Below are 27,039 nucleotides of genomic sequence, written 5' to 3'. Positions count from 1 at the left end.
CATAACCTTAACATGATGCCAAGCCAAATTTCTTCAGCTTCCTGAGGTTGTAGATTCGCCGTTGCACCTTCTTCACCACACTGTCTGAAAGGGTGGACCATTTCAGATTGTAAGTGATGTGTACGCCGAGGAACATGAAGCTTTCCACCTTCTCCACTGCGATACTGTAGGTGTGGATAAGGGGGTCAGAGGTCATGGGCTAAAACTGCTGTCCAATCAGACAGTCACTACACATTCCCACTGCTTCTAAATCAGTTGATCCAGGCTGTTTTACCTGTGTTCAGAAAATATTCAGACCCCTTTGACTTTTTTTTTCCACATTTTGTTACGTTACAGCCTTATTCCAAAAATTATTATTGTTTATTTTCCTCATCAATCTACACACCCCATAATGACAAAGAAAGTACATGTTTTTAGAATTTATATTCACTATTCAGAGTATTCAGACCCTTTACTCAGCACTTTGTTGAAGCACCTTGAGTCTTCTTAGGTATGATGCTACAATCTTGGCACACCTGTATTTGGGAATTTTTTCCCATTCCTCTGAAGCTCTGTCAGGTTGGATGGGGAGCGTTGCTGCACAGCTATTTTCAGGTCTCTCCAGAGATTTTCGATTGGGTTCAAGTCCAGGCTCTGGCTGGGCCACTCAAGGATATTCAGAGACTTGTCCCAAAGCCATTCCTGCATTGTCTTGGCTGTGTGCTTAGGGTCGTTGTCCTGTTGGAAGGTGAACCTTCGCCCCATTCTGAGGTCCTGAGCACTCTGGAGCAGGTTTTCAACAAAGATCGCTCTGAACTTTTCTCCGTTCATTTTTTGCCTCGATCCTGACTAGTCTCAAAAACATTGCCACAGCATGATGCTGCCAAAACCCTGCATCACCGTAGGGACGGTGCCAGGTTACCTCCAGACGTAATGCTTGCTTCCGGCTGAAGAGTTCAATCTTGGTTTCATCAGACAAGAGAATCTTGTTTCTCATGGTCTGAGTGTCTTTAGGTGCCTTTAGGCAAACTTCAAGTAGGCTGTCATGTGCCTTTTACTGAGGAGTGGCTTCCGTCTGGAACTACCATAAAGGCCTGATTGGTGGAGTGCTGCAGAGATGGTTGTCCTTCTGGAAGGTTCTCCCATCTCCACAGAGGAACTCTACAGCTCTATCAGAGTGACCATCGGGTTCTTGGTCACCTCCCTGATTAAGGCCCTTCTCCCCCGATTGCTCAGTTTGGCCGGGTGTCTTGGTGGTTCCAAACTTCTTCCATTTTCAGAATGATGGAGGCCACTGTGTTTTGGGGACCTTCAATGCTGCAGAAATGTTTTTTGGTACCCTTCCCCAGATCTGTGCCTCGACACAATCCTGTCTCGGAGCTCTATGGACAATTCCTTTGACCTCATGGCTTGGTTTTTGCTCTGACATGCACTGTCAACTATGGTACCTTATATAACAGGTGTATGCCTTTCCAAATCATGTCCAATCAATTGAATGTATCACAGGTGGACTCCAATCAAGTATTTTTTTATGTCACCTTTATTTAACCAGGTAGGCCAGTTGAGAACAAGTTCTCATTTACAACTGCGACCTGGCCAAGATAAAGCAAAGCAGTGCGACAAAAGCACAGAGTTAAACAAAAACAAATGGACAGTCAATAACACAATAGAAAAATCTATGTACAGTGTGTGCAAATGTAGACGAGTAGGGAGGTAAGGCAATAAATAGGCCATAGAGGCAAAATAATTACAATTTAGCATTAACACTGGAGTGATCGATGTGCAGAAGATGAATGTGCAAGTAGAGATACTGGGGTGCAAAAGAGCAAGAGGATAAATAACAATATGGGGATGAGGTAGTTGGGTGGGCTATTTACAGATTGGCTGTGTACAGGTACGGTAATCTGCTCTGACAGCTGATGCTTAAAGTTAGAGAGGGAGATATAAGACTTCAGCTTCAGAGATTTTTGCACTTCGTTTCAGTCATTGGCAGCAGAGAACTGGAAGGAAAGGCAGCCAAAGGAAGTGTTGGCTTTGGGGATGACGAGTGAAATATACCTGCTGGAGTGAGTGCTATGGGTAGGTGTTGCTATGGTGACCAGTGAGCTGAGATAAGGTGGGGCTTTACCTAGCAAAAACGTATAGATGACCTGGAGCCAGTGGGTTTGGCGACGAATATTAAGTGAGGGCCAGCCAACGAGAGCATACAGGTCACAATGGTGGGTAGTATATGGGGCTTTGGTGACAAAACGGATGCACTGTGATAGACTACATCCAATTTGCTGAGTAGAGCGTTGAAGGCTAATTTGTAAATGACATCGCCGAAGTAAAGGATCGGTAGGATAGTCAGTTTTAAAAGGGTATGTTTGGCAGCATGAGTGAAGGTGGTTCTGTTGCAAAATAGTAAGCCGATTCTAGATTTAATTTTGGATTGGAGATGATTAATGTGAGTCTGGAAGGAGAATTTACAGTCTAACCAGACACCTAGGTATTTGTAGTTGTCCACATATTCTAAGTCAGAACCTTCCATAGTAGTGACGCTGGACGGGGGAAGCAATCGGTTGAAGAGCATGCACTTAGTTTTACTAGCATTTAAAAGCAGTTGGAGGCCACGGAATTAGTGTTTTATGGCATCGTTTGGAGGTTTGTTAACAAAGAGTCCAAAGAAGGGCTAGATGTATACAGAATGGTGTCGTCTACATAGAGCTGGATCAGAGAATCACCAGTAGCAAGAGCGACATCATGGATATATACAGAGAAAAGAGTCGGCCCGAGAATTGGACCCTGTGGCAACCCCATAGAGACTGCCAGAGGTCTGGACAACAGGCCCTCCGATTTGACACACTGAGTTTGTAAACCAGGCGAGGAAGTCATTTGAGAAGCCAAGGCTATTGAGTCTGCCGATGAGAATGCGGTGATTGACAGAGTCGAAAGCCTTGGCCAGGTCGATGAAGACGGCTGCACAGTACTGTCTTTTATCGATGGTGGTTATGATATTGTTTAGGACCTTGAGGCTGGCTGAGGTGCACCCATGACCAGGTCTGAAACCAGATTGCATAGTGGAGAAGATACGGTGGGATTCGAAATGGACTGTGATCTGTTTAACTTGGCTTTTGAAGATTTTAAAAAGGCAGGGCAGGATGGATATAGGTCTATAACAGTTTGAGTCTAGAGTGTCTCCCCCTTTGAATGAGGGGGATGACCGCGGCAGCTTTCCAATCTTTGGGGATCTCAGACGATATGAAAGAGAGGTTGAATAGGCTAGTAATAGGGGTTGCAACAATTTCGGCGGATAATTTTAGAAAGAGAGGGTCCAGATTGTCTAGCCCAGCTGATTTGTAGGGATCCAGATTTGCAGCTATTTCAGAACATCAGCTATCTGGATTTGGGTGAAGGAGAAGCAGGGGGGTTAGGCAAGTTGCTGCAGGGGGTGCTGAGCTGTTGGCCGTGGTAGCCAGGTGGAAAGCCATAGAAAAATGAGGTGATATGGTGATAGTGTTTTCTAGCCTCAGTGACGTGGGCAGCTGGGAGGAGGTGCTCTTATTCTCCATGGACTTTACAGTGTCCCAAACTTTTTTGGAATTAGTGCTACAGGATGCAAATTTCTGTTTGAAAAAGCTAGCCTTAGCTTTCCTAACTGACTGTGTATATTGGTTCCTGACTTCCTTGAAAATGTGCATATCGCAGGGTCTATTCGATGCTAATGGAGAGCGCCACAGGATGTTTTTGTGCTGGTCAAGGGCAGTCAAGTCTGGGGTGAACCAAGGGCTATATCTGTTCCTGGTTCAACATTTTTTGAATGGGGCATGCTTATTTAAGATGGTGAGGAAAGCACTTTTAAAGAGCAACCAGGCATCCTCTACTGATGGGATGAGGTCAAGATACTTCCAGGATACCTGGGCCAGGTCGATTAGAAAGGCCTGCTCGCTGAAGTGTTTTAGGGAGCGTTTGACAGTGATGAGGGGTGGTCGTTTGACCGCGGATCATTACGTACCCAGGCAATGAGGCAGTGATCGCTGAGATCCTGGTTGAAGACAGCAGAGGTGTATTTAGAGGGCAAGTTGGTCAGGATGATGTCTAAGAGGGTGCCCATGGTTACGGATTTAGGGTTGTACCTGGTAGGTTCCTTGATCATTTGTGTGAGATTGAGGGCATCTAGCTTAGATTGTAGGGACGGCCAGGGTGTTAAGTATGTCACAGTTTAGGTCACCTAGCAGCATGAGCTCTGAAGATAGATGGGTGGCAATCAATTCACATTTGGTGTCCAGGGTACACCTGGGGGTTGAAGGGGGTCTATAACAAGCGGCAATGGTGAGAGACTTGTTTCTGGAAAGGTGGATTTTTAAAAGTTGAAGCTCGAATTGTTTGGGCACAGACCTGGATAGTATAACAGAACACTGCAGGCTATCTCTGCAGTAGATTGCAACTCCGCCCCTTTTGGCAGTTCTATCTTGTTGGAAAATGTTATAGTTAGGGATGGAAATTTCTGGGTTTTTGGTGGCCTTCCTAAGCCAGGATTCAGACACGACTAGGACATCCGGGTTGGCAGAGTGTGCTAAAGCAGTGAATAAAACAAACTTAGGGAGGCGGCTTCTAATGTTAACATGCATGAAACCAAGGCTTTTACGATTACAGAAGTCAATAAATGAGAGCACCTGGGGAATGGGAGTGGAGCTAGGCACTGCAGGGCCTGGATTAACCTCCACATCACCAGAGGAACAGAGGAGGAGTAGGATAAGGGTATGGCTAAAAGCTATAAGAACTGGTCGTCTAGTACGCTCAGAACAGAGAGTAAAAGGAGCAGATTTCTGGCCGCGGAAGAATAGATTCAAGGCATAATGTACAGACATGGGTATGGTAGGCTATGAGTACAGTGGAGGTAAACCTAGGCATTTAAGCCAGGTGATGTCACCGCATGTGTGGGGGGTGGAACATAAGGGCTAGTTAAGGCATATTGGGCAGGGCTGGAGGCTCTACAGTGAAATAAGACAACAAATCACTAACCAAAACAGCAATAGACAAGGAATATTGACATTAGGGAGAGGCATGTATAGCCGAGTGATCATAGGGTCCAATGAGTAGCACTAAATGAGTCAGGGAGCCAATGACGTAGTCGCTCAACGCTAGGCGAGCTGGAGACACAGCGATTCAGACAGCTAGCGGGCCGGGGCTAGCAGATGGGCATCCGGCGACGTCGCAATGGAAGAGCCTGTTGAGACCACCTCGGATGGTTACGTCGGCAGACCAGTGGTGATGGATCGGCGTGGCTCCGTGTCGGCAGTAAACTGTCCAGGCCAATTTGCAATAGAGGTATTGTAGCCCAAGAATTGGCTTATGGACCTCTTCGGCTAGCCGGGAGATGGGCCTAGCTCAAGGCTAGCTCTAAGCTAACTGGTGCTTGCTTCAGGACAGACACGTTAGCCAGGAGTAGCCACTCGGATATAAGCTAGCTAGCTGCGATGATCCGGTGTAAAGGTTCAGAGCTTGCAGTAGGAATCCGGAGATGTGGTAGAAAAAAAGCTGTCCGATATGCTCTGGGTTGATATCGTGCTGTGCAGACTGGCAGGAATAGACCGGTTAAGGCTGGCTGATGTCAGAGATAATGGTGATGACCGCTAGCAGTGGCTAACTGACTACTAGCTAGTAGCTAGTTAGCTGGCTAGCTTCTGATGGGGTTTCCTGTTCTAAAGTATAAAAATAGCAGATCCGTACCACATTGGGTGAGGTGGGTTGCAGGAGAGTATATTCAGTCCGTAGATTTAAAATATATACTAAATAAATATGAAGAAAACGATATATACACGGGACGGGACAAGACAAAAACAGACGTCTGACTGCTACGCCATCTTGGAATCGAAAGTCGTAGAAACATCTCAAGCATGATCAATGAAACCGGGATGCACCTGAGCTGAATTTCAAGTCTCATAGTCAAGGGTCTGAATACTTATGTAAATAAGGTATCTGTTTTTTATTTTTAACAAATGTGGTGCAAAAGAATTCTCCAAACTGGTTTCGCTTTGTTATTATGGGGTATTGTGAGTAGATTGCTAAGGATTTAAAAAAAAATCTGTTAGAATAAGGCTGTAATGTAACAAAACGTGGAAAAAGTCAATAGGTCTGAATACTTTCCGAAGGCACTGTTGTGTTGGTAGAATATTATTCAACACTACAACCTGGGGTTCAATCCCAAGCTGTGTCATTACCGGCCATGACCAGGAGTCCCATAGGGCGGTGCACAATTGGCCCAGCATCGTCCGGGTTAGGGGAGGGTTTGGCCAGAGGGGCTTTATTTGGCTCATTGCGCTCTAGCGACTCCTTGGGTTGGCCGGGCACGTGCAGGCTGACTTCGGTCGTCAGTTGAACGGTGCTTCCTCTTTACACATTGGTGCAGCAGGCTTCCTGGTTAAGCAGGTGGGTGTTAAGAAGTACGATTTGGACATACGCCTCTCCCGAGCCCGTTGGGGAGTTGCAGCGATGAGACAAGATCGTAATCACGAAAATTGGGGAGAAAAAGGAGGGTAAAAATTACAACAACTAAAAATATCTACATATTTTTTGAATGTTATTCAAAATGATTGACAGCTATTACGGCTGCCCAAGGTGCTTCCACCAAGTATTAATTCTGGGGTGTGAAGACTTACGCAACGAAGACGTCTTCATTCATTTAGAACATTATCTTTCCTTCACTTTGAAATAGGTTGTGTAGATCTAGAGGAACCTCTGACCTCTTATCCCTGACCCCTAACCCCTCTGCCCCCAGGTGAGGAGGTGAAGAACCCTCAGAAGGCCATTCCCATAGGCATCGTGTCGTCTCTCCTCATCTGTTTCGTGGCCTATTTCGGAGTGTCTGCTGCTCTCACCATGATGATGCCCTACTACCTCCTAGACAACAACAGTCCTCTGCCTGCAGCCTTTAAATATGTAGGCTGGGAGGGAGCCACTTACGCTGTGGCTGTAGGGTCACTGTGTGCTCTGTCCACCAGGTTAGTACACGTACTGTACATCTATGTATAGAAGGTGATTACACACACACCTAGCCTCACCTAGACACGCCTAGCCACACCTAGCCTCACCTAGACACGCCTAGCCACACTTAGCCACACCTAGCCACACTTAGCCACACCTAGCCTCACCTAGACACGCCTAGCCACACTTAGCCACACCTAGCCACACTTAGCCACACCTAGCCTCACCTAGACACGCCTAGCCACACTTAGCCACACCTAGCCACACTTAGCCACACCTAGACACACCTAGCTTCACCTAGCCACACCTAGCCTCACCTAGACACACCTAGCCTCACCTAGACACACCTAGCCTCGCCTAGACACACCTAGCCTCACCTAGCCTCACCTAGACACACCTAGCCTCACCTAGCCTCACCTAGACACACCTAGCCACACCTAGCCACACCTAGCCACACCTAGCCTCACCTAGACACACCTAGCCACACCTAGCCACACCTAGACACACCTAGCCTCACCTAGACACACCTAGCCTCACCTAGCCACACCTAGATAAACTAACCTGTATGTACACACACACACCTTGCTGATGTGATCAGTGAGTTTAGCTCACACCACAAGGTGTGTGTGTGTGTGTGTGTGTATGTGTGTGTGTGTGTGTGTGTGTGTGTGTGTGTGTGTGTGTGTGTGTGTGTGTGTGTCTCTTAGTGAGTATATATTTAACCATGGTGGTATTTGATTCCCCTGCAGTCTATTAATATCAGTAGAAAGAGATCTGACAGGTCATATTGTCCCATAAATCTATCAGGTATATCATGTTCATTATAAACTGGGTGGTTCGAGCCCTGAACGCTGATTGGCTGACAGCCGTGGTATAGCAAATCAATCAAATGTATGTATAAAGCCCTTCTTGCATCAGCTGATATCTCAAGGTGCTGTACAGAAACCCAGCCTAAAACCACAAACAGCAAGCAATGTAGGTGTAGAAGCACAGCGGCTAGGAAAAACTCCCTAGAAAGGCCAAAACCTAGGAAGAAACCTAGAGAGGAACCAGGCTATGAGGGGTGGCCAGTCCTCTTCTGGCTGTGCCGGGTGGAGATTATAACAGAACATGGCCAAGATGTTCAAATGTTCATAAATGACCAGCAGGGTCAGATAATAATAATCACAGTGGTTGTCGAGTGTGCAACAGGTCAGCACCTCAGGAGTAAATGTCAGTTGGCTTTTCATAGCCGATCATTCAGAGTATTTCTACCGCACGTCATGTCTCTAAAGACGTGAAAATAGCAGGTCTGGGACAAGGTAGCACGTCCGGTGAACAGGTCAGGGTTCCATAGCCGCTGGCAGAAGAGTTGAGTTGAAACTGGAGCAGCAGCACGACCAGGTTGACTGGGACAGCAAGGAGTCATCATGCCAGGTAGTCCTGAGGCATGGTCCTAGGGATCAGGTCCTCCTCGGGCCTTATAGCTTAAGTATGACTAAGCTACACACTCTTACTTCCTATTTCAACTATTAAAAATGTTAAATTATTGAAAAATGCGTTACATATTAAATGTATTATTATTCAACCTGCCCGTTAACATTTCTAAAAGGCATTGAGTTGTATTCATTTGTAAACTTCTAATTTGATTCCCAGACGTTAGAAAAAAAGTGTTTCAAAAGGGTTCTTCTGCTGTCCCCATAGGATACCCCTTGTTGGTTCCAGGTAAAAACCCTTGTTGGTTCCAGGTAAAACTATTTTGGGTACCATGTAGAATGCTCTGTGAAAAGGATTATACATAGAAGCCAAAAACGACTCTACATGGAACCAAAAGGGTTCTACCTGGAACCATCAAGAGTTCTTCAAAGGGTTCTTCTATGGGGACAGGCAAAAAACCTTTTTAGGTTCTAGAAGGCACCTTTTTTCTAAGGGTGTAGTTCTATTCCGTGTCTGTGATAGAACGGCTGTCTAGTTGATCAGCGTTTCCTGATATTCCAAGATGAAATGTGTTTTATTTGAACCGTGATGTCTCTCTCTCTGAATTGCCTGTTTGATGATTATGGGTTTGTCCCACATGGCATCCTATTCCCATTATAGTGCACTACATTGGACCAGGGTCCATAGAGGTCTGGTCAAAAGTAGTGCACTACATTGGACCAAGGTCCATAGGGGTCTGGTCAAAAGTAGTGCACTACATTGGACCAGGGTCCACAGGGCTTTATAGTGCACTACATTGGACAAGGGTCCATCGGGGTCTGGTCAAAAGCAGTGCACTACATTGGATAGGGTCCATAGGGGTCTTGTCTAAAACAGTGCACTACATTGGACCAGGGTCCATAGGGGTCTTGTCTAAAGTAGTGCACTATATAGGGAATACGATGCCGTTTGGGATTTATTCTCTAACCCTGTGTTTTTGCATGAAGGAATATTAACTATTTCAAATGGTAAATCCTCTCACTAAACCCTTCCTCACTATCGTAACCCCCGCCAGCTAACACTTTCAGTCCTGTGATTGGATGCCCCAGCCTTCAGTCAAATCTCAGCACCCTGCTCATACGTCGTAAGTGCGGGAAAATCACACCCCTTTGGAAACAAAAGTAAAATCAAATCTAAATGTTCAAATGATACTGTCTTTCCAAAACGACATCCATTGACTTCCAATCACTTGCAATGGATCAACATCATAAAACAAATCTACTCAAATCTTCCAAAAAAACATAAGCCTAAAACAATTACGAAATATGTACATTTATCTACTATTTGGAATCATTTGAATGTGTTAGCTACTCTGTGATTAACTCCAAGGTGACTGGCTTGTTTTCTGTCTGTATGTGTCCGTCTGTCCATCTGTGTGTGTGTGTGTGCATGCACGCGTCTGTGTGTTCGTCCATCCTGTGTCTGTGTGTGTCTGTGTGTGTGCAGCCTGTTGGGAGCTATGCCTCGTGTGATCTGGGCCATGGCTGATGATGGTCTGCTGTACATAGCAGAGATCAGTCAGTGTCTTTGGCATCATTAAACTGAAGATTAATCTTTATTAAAAATTCTCTAATTATTATTATTACGTGATTAAACGACTTAATCATGTAACTGTAATTAACTAGGAAGTCGGGGCACGAAGGAAAATATTCAGATTACAAAGTTATAATTTTCCTAATATAACTTTCAGATATTTTAATATCTGATCAATTAGTCTTCTGATTAATGAATTATTCTTTACCTCACGTTAGTCTCATTCCAAACGTCGTAAATTGTTGGTTATCTGCACGAACTCAGTCTTTACTATGAATCATCCATACATCAATTGTCTTAAAATCATTTATTTACTAAGTTCTCACAGAAATGCATCACACAAACAAATGAAAGAGGAATGTGCCCTAGTGGGCTAAACCGGCATGGCGGCTTGTTAGACAAAAGGGGAGTGGGGGGTCAGCTGAGAAGACACTACAGAGTTGATAATTATAACAATTGAAATGCTAATCCTTTGCACATGAACGCTCACTCATTCGGGAATAATTGCAATCAATATATATATATTTATGCTCAGAGTGTCGTCGGGATCTCTGTTGAAAAGTTAGTTTCTGTTGGAGAGTTTGTCCTCTCTTTGTCTCTCTTTGTCTCTCTTTGTCTCTCTGTCTCTCTTTGTCTCTCTCTTTCTCTCTCCCAGTTCGTAGCTGGATTCTTCACTGATCTTTTATACATTCTCCAGAACATAAATACTGTTTGGACCTCAAGTTCTGTGAGGTGGAAGAAATTCCTTTCTTCTCTCTATGAAAACTCACTCTCTCTATACTGTCTGGCCATGAGGCAGGATTCTCCTCCAGGAATTTACGACCTGAGGTCACAGCAGCCTGGGTGTAGGAGAGACAGAGAGAGGGGGATGGTGCAGAGGGAGGGGGAATAGGGCTCGCTGTTCCCAAAGAGGGCAACGTCATGACAACACCCTCACCTCTGGCTTCATGGCAGAGATCAGCCCTGGCACCAAAATACCCCTAATCCCCACCCTCACCTCTGGCTTCATGGCAGAGATCAGCCCTGGCACCAAAATACCCCTAATCCCCACCCTCACCTCTGGCTTCATGGCAGGTGAGACACATTAACACAAACAGGTCAATACAGACATGGGTTTTAAATACAAAAAAATATATATATTTCAAATACGTTATCTATGCCGGTTTAGCCCAAGTTTAATAAACCAATAGAAATGTCCTAAAACTGCAAACCACACCAATCTTGTAATCTAGACTAAAGCAAACACTGTCACCTCCTGACCAGTGAAAAGGGCCATTTGCCATAGTAGAATGGTCAGGGCGTGGCAGGGGGGGTTGTTTTGTGTGTTTGGGGTTTTTTTGGTTCTAGGGGAATTTGTTCTAGTTTTCTATTTCTATGTTTTGTTTTCCATGTTTGGCCGAGTATGGTTTCCAATCAGAGGCAGGTGTCTTTCGTTGTCTCTGATTGGAAGCCATACTTAGGCAGCCTGTTTTTCTTTGGGTTTTGTGGGTAGTTGTTTTCTGTTTAGTGTGTTAGATTACCTGACAGAACTGTTTGGCTGTTGTTTGTTTTTTCTTTAAGTGCTTTTCATTAAAAGCACTCAACACGCTGTGCCTTGGTTTCCGTTTTACAACGCTTGTGACAAACACTGAAAAGTATTTTACAAGATTTGTCAAGTAACCCAACATGGTTATCGCTAACAGCATGGTTGTCGCTAACAACAAGGTTGTCGCTAACAACAAGGTTGTCGCTAACAAGGTTGTCACTAACAACAAGGTTGTCGCTAACAGACTGGTTGCCAGGCTAACTGTAAAAGAGACAACCATAATGGAAGCCAAGATCATGATATGCTGAAACAAACTGGTACCCAGACTAGACACAAGAGGTTAATGAGCTACATTACAGGGTGCTACACTACAGCTACATTACAGGGTGCTACATTACAGTGTGCTACATTACAGCTACATTACAGGGAGCTACATTACAGGGTGCTACATTACAGGGAGCTACATTACAGGGAGCTACATTACAGCTACATTACAGGGAGCTACATTACAGGGTGCTACATTACAGCTACATTACAGGGTGCTACATTACAGGGTGCTACATTACAGCTACATTACAGGAAGCTACATTACAGGGAGCTACATTACAGGGTGCTACATTACAGGGAGCTACATTACAGCTACATTACAGCTACATTACAGGGAGCTACATTACAGGGAGCTACATTACAGGGAGCTACATTACAGCTACATTACAGGGAGCTACATTACAGGGTGCTACATTACAGGGAGCTACATTACAGCTACATTACAGGGAGCTACATTACAGCTACATTACAGGGAGCTACATTACAGGGTGCTACATTACAGGGAGCTACATTACAGCTACATTACAGGGAGCTACATTACAGCTACATTACAGGGTGCTACATTACAGGGTGCTACATTACAGCTACATTACAGGGAGCTACATTACAGCTACATTACAGGGAGTTACATTACAGCTACATTACAGCTACATTACAGGGAGCTACATTAAAGGATTACTGGACTTTGATGTTTGACTCCTTGTTTCTTCCTGCTCTATACTAGTTTGACCCTTCTTTCAAGCCTTCAACCTCTTCCTCCCCTGACTGTCACTTCACCCTCTCCTCTACCAATTCTCTCTCCCCTCACCCCTTCTCTACCAAATTCTTCTCCCCTGTTCCCCCACTTCACCCTCACCCCTCGCAAACCTACTATTCTACCCCAATCTCCCTCTCTCCTCATCCCTTTCCTCTCCCTCCCTTCCTTCCTCCCTCCAGTCTCCTGGGCTCGATGTTCCCTCTCCCTCGTATAATATTTGCCATGTCTCGCGACGGCCTCCTCTTCTCCTTCTTGGCCCGCATCAGTGAGAGGAAGACACCCATCATGTCCACCATAGCCGCTGGAGTCATGTCTGGTAAGCAGCGTCAGGGGTTAGAGGTTAGAGGTTAGGGAAGACATCCATCGTGTCCACCATGGCCGCTGGAGTCATGTCTCGTGAGCAGCGTTAGGGGGTAGAGGTTAGAGGTTAGGGAAGACATCCATCATGTCCACCATAGCCTCTGGGGTCATGTCTGGTAAACAGTGCCAGGGGTAAGAGTTAAAGGTGGGGGGACAGTGGTAGAGCGAGGTGTTTACCTCGCTGTGTTTACCTAGCTGTGTTTACCTAGCTGTGTTTACCTAGCTGTGGTTTCCTAGCTGTGATTACCTAGCTGTGATTACCTAGCTGTGGTTTCCTAGCTGTGGTTTCCTAGCTGTGATTACCTACCTGTGTTTACCTAGCTGTGTTTACCTAGCTGTGATTACCTAGCTGTGATTACCTAGCTGTGATTACCTAGCTCTGATTACCTAGCTGTGAGCTGTGATTACCTAGCTGTGATTACCTAGCTGTGTTTACCTAGCTGTGTTTACCTAGCTGTGTTTACCTAGCTGTGAGCTGTGATTACCTAGCTGTGATTACCTAGCTGTAAACTGTGATTACCTAGCTGTGAGCTGTGATTACCTAGCTGGGAGCTGTGATTACCTAGCTGTGTTTACCTAGCTGTGATTACCTAGCTGTGATTATCTAGCTGTGATTACCTAGCTGTGTTTACCTAGCTGTGAATACCTAGCTGTGATTACCTAGCTGTGTTTACCTAGCTGTGATTACCTAGCTGTGATTACCTAGCTGTGATTACCTAGCTGTGTTTACCTAGCTGTGATTACCTAGCTGTGATTACCTAGCTGTGATTACCTAGCTGTGTTTACCTAGCTGTGATTACCTAGCTGTGTTTACCTAGCTGTGATTACCTAGCTGTGTTTACCTAGCTGTGATTACCTAGCTGTGTTTACCTAGCTGTGATTACCTAGCTGTGTTTACCTAGCTGTGATTACCTAGCTGTGATTACCTAGCTGTGAGCTGTGTTTACCTAGCTGTGTTTACCTAGCTGTGTTTACCTAGCTGTGTGTATCTAGCTGTGATTACCTAGCTGTGATTACCTAGCAGTGATTACCTAGCTGTGAGCTGTGATTACCTAGCTGTGATTACCTAGCTGTAAGCTGTGATTACCTAACTGTGAGCTGTGATTACCTAGTTGTGATTACCTAGCTGTAAGCTGTGATTACCTAGCTGGGAGCTGTGATTACCTAGCTGTGTTTACCTATTGGTGTTTACCAAGCTGTGTTTACCTAGCAGTGATTACCTAGCTGTGTTTACCTAGCTGTGATTACCTAGCTGTGATTGCCTAGCTGTGTTTACCTAGCTGTGTTTACCTAGCTGTGATTACCTAGCTGTGATTACCTAGCTGTGTTTACCTAGCTGTGATTACCTAGCTGTGTTTACCTAGCTGTGATTACCTAGCTGTGTTTACCTAGCTGTGTTTACCTAGCTGTGATTACCTAGCTGTGATTACCTAGCTGTCATCTCCTTGAAGAGGTTAAAGTTAATAAATACATAATAAATAAACCTGGTGTTTAGAGTGCTTTGACCCAGTTAGTCACCTGAGGACCTACAGTACAGTACGTCAGATTGGACCCCAGCTCTGTGGATGACATGGCCAAGCAGTTCTGTTTGCTTTCGGTACTGTGTTTGAACCACACATCATCATTTCGTAGTAATGTAATCACTCTTTCAAAAGTCTCAGCCCAGTGATATTTACTTATCTGACAACTATTGTCAAGTATAAGAATGAAAAGAGTGGAGAGAGAGAGTAGAAAGAGTAGGGAGAGGAGAGAGAGGAGAGAGGGAGAGAGAGGAGAGAGAGGAGAGAGGAGAGAGAGGAGGGAGAGAGAGGGAGAGGAGAGAGAGGAGAGAGAGGAGAGAGGAGGAGGAGAGAGAGAGGAGAGAGGAGAGAGAGGAGAGAGGAGGAGGAGAGGACGGAGGAGATAGAGAGAGGCGATGAGAGGAAGGAGAGAGCAGAGGAGAGAGGAGGGACGAGAGGAGAGAGCGTAGGTAGGAAAGAGATAGGTTAGAAGTGGAGAGGGAGAGGAGAGAGAGGAGAGAGAGGAGAGAGGAGAGAGAGAAGAGAGAGGGAGAGAGAGGAGAGAGAGGAGAGAGAGGAGAGAGAGGAGAGAGGAGAGAGAGGAGGGAGGATAGAGAGGAGAGAGAGGAGGGAGGAGAGAGAGTGTAGAAAGTGGGAGAGGAGAGGAGAGAGAGGAGGGAGAGGAGAGAGGAGGAGAGAGTGTAGAAAGTGGGAGAGGAGAGGAGAGAGAGAGAGAGAGGAGAGAGAGGAGAGAGAGAGGGGTGAGAGGAGAGAGAGAGGAGATTGAGAGAGGTGAGAGAGGAGACAGGGGAGACAGAGGAGATAGAGAAGTTAGATGAGATATAGGAGATATAGGAGATAGAGGAGTTACACGGAACCCAAACCGGCTGCACGTGTGCCATCTTGCGCCGTCTTGCCCCATCGTGCATAAATGTATTTTGTACCCCAACACCAAATGCAATCACGACACGCAGCTTAAAATATCAAAACAAACTCTGAACCAATTACATTAATTTGGGGACAGGTTGAAAGCATTAAACATTTATGGCAATTTAGCTAGTTAGCTTGCACATGCTTGCAAATTTTTGTCCTATTTAGATAGCTTGCTGTTGCTAGCTAATTTGTCCTGGGATATAAACATTGAGTTGTTATTTTACCTGAAATGCACAAGGTCCTCTACTCCACCAATTAATCCACACATAAAACGGTCAACCGAATCGTTTCTAGTCATCTCTCCTCCTTCCAGGCTTTTTTCTTCTCTTGACTTTATATTGCGATTGGCAACTTTCATAAATTAGGTGCATTACCGCCACTGACCTCGTTAGTCTTTCAGTCACCCACGTGGGTATAACCAATGAGGAGATGGCACGTGGGCACCTGCTTCTATAGACCAATGAGGAGATGGAAGAGGCAGGACTTGCAGCGCGATCTGCGTCAGAAATAGAACTGACTTCTATTTTATCCCTTGGCAACGCAGACGCTCGTTGGCGCACGAGCAGTGTGGGTGCAATAATTGAATAATATAGATTCATTGAATAATATAGACTCGCGAAGCGAGGAGAGAGGGGAGAGAGGAGAGAGGTAAGAGAGTAGAGAAGAGGGAAAGTAGAGAGGAGAGAGGTGAGAGGAGATAAAGTACAGAGGAGAGAGAGGAGAGAGAGAAGAAGAGAGGAGGGAAAGAGTAGAGAGAAGGGAGAAGATGCGAGGCAGAAGGGTGAGGAGAGAGAGGAGAGAGAGAAGAAGAGAGTAGAGAGAAGGGAGAAGATGCGAGGCAGAAGGGTGAGGAGAGAGAGAAGAAGAGAGGAAAGAATGAATTATAATTTACATTAATGAGTGGATCAAACATTTGGCCTTTCTATCTCTCCCCCAGCTATCATGGCCTGTCTATCTCTCCCCCAGCTATCATGGCCTGTCTATCTCTCCCCCAGCTAGCATGGCCTTTCTGTCTCTCCCCCAGCTATCATGACCTTTCTGTCTCTCCCCCAGCTATCATGGCCTTTCTGTTTGACCTGAAGGACCTGGTAGATCTGATGTCTATAGGAACTCTACTGGCCTACACCTTGGTGGCAGCCTGCGTTCTAGTTCTCAGGTTAGTACCCTATACCCTATACCCTAAACCCTATACCCTAAAACCTGTACCCTATACCCTAAACCCTATACCCTATACCCTAAACCCTATACCCTAAACCCTGAACCCTGGTGGCAGCCTGCATTCTGGTACTCAGGTTAGTACCCTGAACCCTGAACCCTGGTGGCAGCCTGCATTCTAGTACTCAGGTTAGTATCCTGAATCAAATCAAATCAAATCAAATGTATTTATATAGCCCTTCGTACATCAGCTGAAATCTCAAAGTGCTGTACAGAAACCCAGCCTAAAACCCCAAACAGCAAGCAATGCATGTGAAAGAAGCACGGTGGCTGGGAAAAACTCCCTAGGAAAAACTCCTGAGAAAGGCCAAAAACCTAGGAAGAAACCTAGAGAGGAACCAGGCTATGAGGGGTGGCCAGTCCTCTTCTGGCTGTGCCGGGTGGATATTATAACAGAACATGGTCAAGATGTTAAAATGTTCGTAAATGACCAGCATGGTCAAATAATAATAATCATAGTAATTGTCGAGGGTGCAACAAGCACGTCCGGTGAAACAGGTCAGGGTTCCGTAGCCGCAGGCAGAACAGTTGAAACTGGAGCAGCAGCATGGCCAGGTGGACTGGGGACAGCAAGGAGTCATCATGCCAGGTAGTCCCGAGGCATGGTCCTAGGGCTCAGGTCCTCCGAGAGAATGAAAGAAAGAGAGAAGAGAGAATTAGAGAGAGCATATTTACATTCACACAGGACACCGGATAAGACAAGAGAATACTCCAGATGTAACAGACTGACCCTAGCCCCCCGACACATAAACTACTGCAGCATAAATACTGGAGGCTGAGACACTGAACCCTGAACCCTGGTGGCAGCCTGCATTCTGGTACTCAGGTTAGTACCCTGAACCCTGAACCCTGGTGGCAGCCTGTGTTCTAGTACTCAGGTTAGTACCCTGAACCCTGGTGGCAGCCTGCATTCTGGTACTCAGGTTAGTATCCTGAACCCTGAACCCTGGTGGCAGCCTGCATTCTGGTACTCAGGTTAGTATCCTGAACCCTGAACCCTGGTGGCAGCCTGCATTCTAGTACTCAGGTTAGTATCCTGAACCCTGAACCCTGGTGGCAGCCTGCATTCTAGTACTCAGGTTAGTATCCTGAACCCTGAACCCTGGTGGCAGCCTGCATTCTAGTACTCAGGTTAGTATCCTGAACCCTGAACCCTGGTGGCAGCCTGCATTCTAGTACTCAGGTTAGTATCCTGAACCCTGAACCCTGGTGGCAGCCTGCATTCTAGTATTCAGGTTAGTATCCTGAACCCTGAACCCTGGTGGCAGCCTGCATTCTAGTACTCAGGTTAGTATCCTGAACCCTGAACCCTGGTGGCAGCCTGCATTCTAGTACTCAGGTTAGTATCCTGAACCCTGAACCCTGGTGGCAGCCTGCATTCTGGTACTCAGGTTAGTATCCTGAACCCTGAGCCCTGAACCCTGTTGGCAGCCTGCATTCTGGTACTCAGGTTAGTATCCTGAACCCTGAACCCTGGTGGCAGCCTGCATTCTAGTACTCAGGTGAGAGGACCATCATATCTATCAACAGATGACTCTCATTGAAAATTATTATCTCCATCTGTAATGATCAGCCTGTGTGCTCTAACCCTGAGAGATAGAACGAGGATCAGCCTGTGTCCTCTCACCCTGAGAGAACCGGCATGGTAATACTGATGGTCTGTAGCAGGTTAGGAGAACTGACACAGCAGGTTAGGAGAACTGACACAGCAGGTTAGGAGAACTAACACAGCAGGTTAGGAGAACTAACACAGCAGGTTAGGATACATTACCAAGCAGGTTAGGATACATTACCAAGCAGGTTAGGAGAACTAACGCAGCAGGTTAGGATACATTAACACAGCAGGTTAGGAGAACTAACGCAGCAGGTTAGGATACATTAACACAGCAGGTTAGGAGAATTAATTTGGCAGATTAGGAGAACTAATTTAGCAGTTTAGGTGAATTAATTTAGCAGGTTAGAAGAGTTTGGAAAAGAGTTTGGTTTAGCTACAATAATAAAGTTAATTTGTTGTTCCCAACGTCACCACTAGATGGAGGTGTAGGCCTAATCCATCTAGCCACAACGGTAGAAACGTAAACAAACCGTCTGTGGCAACAAATCATCAGTATCATAACACCAGAACAAAGAGCTCCACCCTCTCTCTTTGCAAGTTACGGGCAAGTCTATGAGCCTCCCCTTCCGAAATGCGAAAGATACAAAATCATGATTTATCCTAAACACTGCTGCTTGTTATCTCATGCATCTCGTTGTGTCATGACAGATCAAAGCTACCATTTATGTTTACATAGTCTGTCCACCAGAATACCTATATAGTACAATAGGACAGTGGTTGTCCAACTTTTCCTCTGGGACCCCTCCGCTGTTCCATGTATTTAATATATTCCAGAACTAGCACACCTGATTCAATTTGACAATGAATCATCATCAAAACTTTGACAGTTCAGAGCTACAACAAAATCGTGAAACATCTGGAGAGGGGTTGAGAAACACTGCAATATGGAAAAAGGGTGCCATTTGGGACACAGAAAGAAGGGTGACATTTGGGACACAGGAAGAAGGGTGCCATTTGGGACACAGGAGGAAGGGTGACATTTGGGACACAGAGAGAAGGGTGCCATTTGGGACACAGGAGAAGGGTGACATTTGGGACAGAAGGAAGGGTGACATTTGGGAAATAGGAAGAAGGGTGCCATTTGGGACACAGGAGGAAGGGTGACATTTGGGACACAGGAAGAAGGGTGACATTTGGGACACAGAAAGAAGGGTGACATTTGGGACACAGAAAGAAGGGTGACATTTGGGACACAGAAAGAAGGGTGCCTTTTGGGACACAGGAAGAAGAGTGCCATTTGGGAAACACAGCTAAAACCCCTCTCTGTTCCAGGTACCAACCAGAGCATCCCAGCTCCTCGGCCTATCAGATGGCCAGTACCGTGGAGGAGATGGAGCTGAGCGACGGTATCTCCGCCCCCAGTATGGGCATCCTGCCTGGTGTGAAGGAGCACTTCAGCCTGAAGACTGTGCTGTTCCCTGTCAACACCGAACCATCAGCCCTGTCCGGCTTCACTGTCAACATCACTGTCAGCCTCATGGGTAAAGGGGGGGTGGACAGGAAGAATACAGATAAGCTACACAGAGACATATACTCTCTCTCTCTCTCTCACACACACACACACACACACACACACACACACACACACACACACACACACACACACACACACACACACACACACACACACACACACACACACACACACACACACCTCTCCTCCCCTCCCATCCTTCTCCTCCTCTCCTCCCCTCTTCCTCCCCTTCCCCTTTCCTCCCTTCTCCTCCCCTCCTCCCCCTCCTCTCCTCCCCTCTTCCTCCCCTCTTCCTCATCTCCTCCCCTCTTCCTCTCCTCCCTCCCCTCCTCTCCCTCTCCTCCTCCTCCCTCTCCTCCCCTCTTCCTCTCCTCTCCTCCCTCCTCCCTCTCCTCCCTCCCCTCCCCTCTTCCTCCCCCTCCCCTCTTCCTCTCCTCCTCCTCCCCCTCCTCCCCTCCTCTCCCCCTCCTCCCCTCTCCTCCCTCTTCCTCCCCCTCTCCTCCTCCCTCCCCTCCTCTCCCTCTCCTCCTCCTCCCTCTCCTCCCCTCTTCCTCCTCCTCCCTCTCCTCCCTCTCCTCCCCTCTTCCTCCCCCTCTCCTCCTCCTCCCTCTCCTCCCCTCTCCTCCTCCTCCCTCTCCTCCCTCTCCTCCCCTCTTCCTCCCCCTCTCCTCCTCCTCCCCCTATAGGCCTTCTGATCCTGGTGTTCAGTATACTGTCAGTACAGGGTGGATTTGCCGTCTGGAACATCGTAGCTCTGACCGTCATCTTCATGGTGTGTGGTCTCCTCACCTTTATCATCTGGAGACAACCAGAGAGCAAGACCAAGCTGTCCTTTAAGGTGGGTATACAATACTTAACCCCACCGAGACCCTAACACCAAGACCAATCTACCCCATACTAAAACCTCTCGCCCCACCAAGATAAAAGCACATTGGACTCCCAAAACTCTGTCACTAACATACCTAATCTAACAGACGGACAGTAAACAGACAGCCTGAGAACTTTCTGTTTACTGTACAAGACTGCTAACTAATTTACAATCCACCCCATACTAAAACCTCTCACCCCACCAAGATAAAGTGCATTGGACTCCCAAATAACCTCATAGCTCGTACCCTTCTGCCAATCTAGCCTGTTTTGAAGGATCCTGCCAATTCCACAAACTCCCAATCACCCTCTTGACATGCTGTGATAATCACCTCTCCTGAACTCACTGTGATAATCACCTCTCCTGAACTCACTGTGATAATCACCTCTCCTGAACTCACTGTGATAATCACCTCTTCTGAACTCACTGTGATAATCACCTCTGCTGAACTCACTGTGATAATCACCTCTCCTGAACTCACTGTGATAATCACCTCTCCTGAACTCACTGTGATAATCACCTCTCCTGAACTCACTGTGATAATCACCTCTCCTGAACTCACTGTGATAATCACCTCTCCTGAACTCACTGTGATAATCACCTCTCCTGAACTCACTGTGATAATCACCTCTCCTGAACTCACTGTGATAATCACCTCTCCTGAACTCACTGTGACAATCACCTCTCCTGAACTCACTGTGACAATCACCTCTCCTGAACTCACTGTGACAATCACCTCTCCTGAACTCACTGTGACAATCACCTCTCCTGAACTCACTGTGATAATCACCTCTCCTGAACTCACTGTGACAATCATCTCTCCTGAACTCACTGTGGTAATCACCTCTCCTGAACTCACTGTGATAATCACCTCTCCTGAACTCACTGTGATAATCACCTCTCCTGAACTCACTGTGATAATCACCTCTCCTGAACTCACTGTGATAATCACACAGCTAGAAATACAGTTTGTTCTCATTTCCATGGGAGAATCTAAATGACATACTCCTCGCGTCCTTGTTAGTTTAGTAATTAAATGACCAGAACTAGAAAACAATAATCATTCCTGCAATCGGAAAGATGTGTCATAGTGTGTGAACGTTAAAGCATTTAAAAACAATTGGGATCGTTAACGTTAATCCATACAAACACACTGAATAACAACAGACAGTCCCCCCCCCCGAAATAATCTAAATGAAGTTTGGTCTGAAGTGTCTTTCCTATATCTGAGAAATGTAAGATCAGGAAACATTATTTTTTATTTTTAACATAAACTCAGCAAAAAATGAAACGTCTCTTTTTCAGAACCCCACCTGTAGAACGGTCGTTAAGACACTAACAGCTTACAGACGGTAGGCAATTAAGGTCACAGTTATGAAAACTTAGGACACTAAAGAGGCCTTTCTACTGACTCTGAAAAACACCAAAAGAAAGATGCCCAGGGTCCTTGCTCATCTGCGTGAACGTGCCTTAAGCATGCTGCAAGGAGTCATGAGGACTGCAGATGTGGTCAGGGCAATAAATTGCAATGTCCGTACTGTGAGACGCCTAAGACAGCGCTACAGGGAGACAGGACGGACAGCTGATCGTCCTCACAGTGGCAGACCACGTGTAACAACACCTGCACAGGATCGGTACATCAGAACATCACACCTGCGGGACAGGTACAGGATGGCAACAACAACTGCCCAAGTTACACCAAGAATGCACAATCCCTCCATCAGTGCTCAGACTGTCCGCAATAGGCTGAGAGAAGCTGGACTGAAGGCTTGTAGGCCTGGTCCTCACCAAACATCAGCGGCAACAACGTCGCCTATGGGCACAAACCCACCGTCGCTGGACCAGACAGGACTGGCAAAAAGTGCTCTTCACTGACGTTTTGCTATTTTGTCTCACCAGGGGTGATGGTTGGATTCGCGTATTTCGTTGGAGGAATGAGCGTTACACTGAGGCCTGTACTCTGGAGCGGGATCGATTTGGAGGTGGAGGGTCCGTCATGGTCTGGGGTGATGTGTCACAGCATCATTGGACTGAGCTTGTTGTCATTGCAGGCAATCTCAACGCTGTGCACTACAGGGAATACATCCTCCTCCCTCATGTGGTACCCTTCCTGCAGGCTCATCCTGACATGACCCTCCAGCATGACAATGCCACCAGCCATACTGCTCATTCTGTGCGTGATTTCCTGCAAGACAGGAATGTCAGTGTTCTGCCATGGCCAGTAAAGAGCCCGGATCTCAATCCCATTGAGCACATCTGGGACCTGTTGGATTGGAGGGTGAGGGCTAGGGCCATTCCCCCCAGAAATGTCCGGGGACTTGCAGGTGCCTTGGTGGAAGAGTGGAGTAACATCTCACAGCAAGAACTGGCAAATCTGGTACAGTCCATGAGGAGCAGATGCACTGCAGTACTTAATGCAGCTGGTGGCCACACCAGATACTGACTGTTACTTTTGATTTGCCCCCCCCCCTTTGTTCAGGGACACATTATTCAATTTCTGTTAGTCACATAACTTGTTCAGTTTATGTCTCAGTTGTTGAATCTTGTTATGTTCATACAAATATTTACACATGTTAAGTTTGCGGAAAATATTCCCAGTTGACAGTGAGAGGACATGTCTTTTTTTTTGCTGAGTTTATATTTAACCCCTTATTTTTTTCTCTAAATAGCCTCCATATATACTTCCATATAGACTTCCATAAATTGTTTCAATTGGTACTGGAGTTCCTAGAGCAAAACAACGACATGTACGTGTTCGTGAGAGTCTCACCTTTCCACAGAAGGTTCATATTAGTGTGTAGCTCAAACTGTTAGGACGCTACAGACAGAAGTTGGCAGATCGGCTGTACCGACTTCAGATTGTAAAGCAAAACATAGAACACCATCGTGTTCGTTAGAGTCTCCTCTTTCCATAGAGAGGTCATAATAGTTTATAGGCGGACGATACGAACGATTTGGTGACAATAACGATTTTTTGGGGGGATGTCTCATGGTCTGACAAACACAACATAACAGACTATACAAGTAGTGAGTGGAGTTACTAACAGACTATACAGCTACAAGTAGTGAGTGGAGTTACTAACAGACTATACAAGTAGTGAGTGGAGTTACTAACAGACTATACAAGTAGTGAGTGGAGTTACTAACAGACTATACAACTACAAGTAGTGAGTGGAGTTACTAACAGACTATACAGCTACAAGTTGTGAGTGGAGTTACTAACAGACTATACAAGTAGTGAGTGGAGTTACTAACAGACTATACAACTACAAGTTGTGAGTGGAGTTACTAACAGACTATACAAGTAGTGAGTGGAGTTACTAACAGACTATACAGCTACAAGTAGTGAGTGGAGTTACTAACAGACTGCAACTACAAGTAGTGAGTGGAGTTACTGACAGACTATACAGCTACAAGTAGTGAATGGAGTTACTAACAGACTATACAAGTAGTGAGTGGAGTTACTAACAGACTATACAAGTAGTGAGTGGAGTTACTAACAGACTATACAAGTAGTGAGTGGAGTTACTAACAGACTATACAAGTAGTGAGTGGAGTTACTAACAGACTATACAAGTAGTGAGTGGAGTTACTAACAGACTATACAACTACAAGTAGTGAGTGGAGTTACTAACAGACTATACAAGTAGTGAGTGGAGTTACTAACAGACTGCAACTACAAGTAGTGAGTGGAGTTACTAACAGACTATACAACTACAAGTAGTGAGTGGAGTTACTAACAGACTATACAAGTAGTGAGTGGAGTTACTAACAGACTATACAGCTACAAGTAGTGAGTGGAGTTACTAACAGACTATACAACTACAAGTAGTGAGTGGAGTTACTAACAGACTATACAAGTAGTGAGTGGAGTTACTAACAGACTATACAAGTAGTGAGTGGAGTTACTAACAGACTATACAAGTAGTGAGTGGAGTTACTAACAGACTATACAAGTAGTGAGTGGAGTTACTAACAGACTATACAGCTACAAGTAGTGAGTGGAGTTACTAACAGACTATACAACTACAAGTAGTGAGTGGAGTTACTAACAGACTATACAAGTAGTGAGTGGAGTTACTAACAGACTATACAAGTAGTGAGTGGAGTTACTAACAGACTATACAAGTAGTGAGTGGAGTTACTAACAGACTATACAACTACAAGTAGTGAGTGGAGTTACTAACAGACTATACAGCTACAAGTAGTGAGTGGAGTTAGTAACAGACTATACAACTACAAGTAGTGAGTGGAGTTACTAACAGACTATACAACTACAAGTAGTGAGTGGAGTTACTAACAGACTATACAACTACAAGTAGTGAGTGGAGTTACTAACAGACTATACAACTACAAGTAGTGAGTGGAGTTACTAACAGACTATACAACTACAAGTAGTGAGTGGAGTTACTAACAGACTATACAGCTACAAGTAGTGAGTGGAGTTACTAACAGACTGCAACTACAAGTAGTGAGTGGAGTTACTAACAGACTATACAAGTTAAATGTCTTACCTATGATTAACTGTTTCCCACACACATACCTTCGTGTTTCCTGCTTGGACACCGTCTCCCCAGAATGTCCTACTCTCCCACACCGAATAGACTCTTCTCACAGGCTCTATATATCCCTACAAGGGAGTAGGTTGGGATTTTTTACCTTGTTTGACCTGAACAAAACAATATATTTTTGGCATGTTTTGTTATTTCTGTATAACAGAAAATCGACGACAAAGTAAACTCTTTTACACAATATTTGTTTTACCCAATTTGTAGGCGTAGTCGAGGAGATTTCCTTATTATTAGATGAATTTCGACTCGGATTATGCCTCTCTTGTTTTCTGACTCACTGACCTCTGCATGATCTTTGTATTTTACCTCTGACCCCTTCAGGTGCCCCTGTTGCCGTTCATCCCAGTGGTCAGCATGTTTGTCAACGTCTACCTGATGATGCAGCTGGACAGAGGCACGTGGATACGCTTCGCTGTCTGGATGGCTATTGGTAAGAAACTATTTTTCCAATAACAATGTCATCTCTATAGAGATATCCTCTTCCAAGACATTACCAGAATATTATAAACTCCTCTATGGAGATATACTGCTGTTGGCTTGGCTCTGAAGCTAAGCAGGGTTGGTCCTGGTCAGTCCCTGGATGGGAGACCAGATCCTGCTGGAAGTGGTTTTGGAGGCACTCTGTCCTTTGGTCTAAAAACAATATCCCAATGCCCCAGGGTTAAATTAAATATAAAATAAAAATAAAATATATCAAATCAAATGTATTTATATAGCCCTTCTTACATCAGCTGATATCTCAAAGTGCTGTACAGAAACCCAGCCTAAAACCCCAAACAGCAAGCAATGCAGGTGTAGAAGCACGGTGGCTAGGAAAAACTCCCTAGAAAGGCCAAAACCTAGGAAGAAACCTAGAGAGGAACCAGGCTATGAGGGGTGGCCAGTCCTCTTCTGGCTGTGCTGGGTGGAGATTATAACAGAACATGGCCAAGATGTTCAAATGTTCATAGATGACCAGCAGGGTCAAATGTTATATATATATATCCTCTTCCAAGACATTCCAGTATTAACCCCTTCTGTTTATTGCAGGGTTTGTGATCTACTTTGGCTATGGGATCCACCACAGTGCTGAGGCTGCTCTTGCCCGCTCCTCTCTTGAGTCTGATGTAGAGTTGAACGGCTACATAGCCAGCCACTCACACAACATGGAGCCCATGTCTCCTGAGAAAGAGGCGTTTCTACATAATGGTCTGGAGTCCCGGGGAGAGGAGGACGGAGACCTATAGAGCGCTAGGACCCAGCAGACAACTGCCACAGCCTGCCCTGACCACCCTACATACCACGCCCCTTTGGAACTTTCGTCTGTCTGGAACCTTTATCAAAACAGGATAGAACCCTCTTGGAATGAACCGTCTCATTTTGGGATGTACCTTGCCATTTTTTATTTATTTTTAACAGTGTTCCTGGCTTTAGACTTTTTAGTCTAACATCTCACAGTGGCGTATGCACATGTAGCTTCTCGCAGGTGTTCCTGGGTAGGGAAAATACATTTTCTAATGCAGAAAAAAAACAGAGTAGAGAAGAGAGGATAGACTGCTGTTTGTTCCTGAGGGCTTATTGTGAGTTCCACAGGGGTTTCCTACTACAGACAGGAGAACCATATCAACCCAGGGAAACTGAGCAGACTTCTTGGATCTTGTCCTCCTCCATTTTAGGGAGAGTGTTGGTTGATGTGATGGGAGTGGGGTAGTGTAATGTTGCTGTTGAGGACTGGATTTGATTGGGCCCACTTGGCACACACACTGGTTGAATCAACGTTGTCTCCAAGTCATTTCAATTAAGTTACGTTGAACTAACGTGGAAAAGGCATTGATTTGACATCTGTGTGCAGTGAGGATGCTCTACTAACTGGCACACGGTTCTCTCACAGCTCAGGAAGGACTCTCACAGCTCAGGAAAGACCTCTCACAGCTCAGGAAGGACTCTCACAGCTCAGGAAGGACTCTCACAGCTCAGGAAAGA

General features: G+C 45.7%; 1 protein-coding gene across 2 annotated transcripts in view; it reads left to right on the top strand.

Annotated features, from left to right (window-relative positions):
* Positions 1-26,587, top strand: part of LOC115153806 (high affinity cationic amino acid transporter 1) — a 53,679-nt gene extending 27,092 nt beyond the window's left edge. For both annotated transcript variants that reach the window (XM_029699399.1, XM_029699398.1), the window contains exons 7-13: positions 6,740-6,962; positions 12,722-12,858; positions 16,388-16,490; positions 19,437-19,645; positions 20,325-20,476; positions 25,399-25,507; positions 26,107-26,587. In XM_029699399.1, the coding sequence (XP_029555259.1) occupies positions 6,740-6,962; positions 12,722-12,858; positions 16,388-16,490; positions 19,437-19,645; positions 20,325-20,476; positions 25,399-25,507; positions 26,107-26,303 (1,130 nt within the window). In that variant the 3' untranslated portion in view covers positions 26,304-26,587. The remainder of the gene's footprint in view (positions 1-6,739; positions 6,963-12,721; positions 12,859-16,387; positions 16,491-19,436; positions 19,646-20,324; positions 20,477-25,398; positions 25,508-26,106) is intronic.
* The last annotated feature ends 452 nt before the right edge of the window (positions 26,588-27,039 follow it).

This window comes from Salmo trutta, chromosome 19 (assembly GCF_901001165.1).
Source record: "Salmo trutta chromosome 19, fSalTru1.1, whole genome shotgun sequence".
Classification (NCBI taxonomy): Eukaryota; Metazoa; Chordata; class Actinopteri; order Salmoniformes; family Salmonidae; genus Salmo; species Salmo trutta.
The sequence above is the reverse complement of the archived record's forward strand: the minus strand, read 5'-3'. Positions and strand labels throughout refer to the sequence as shown.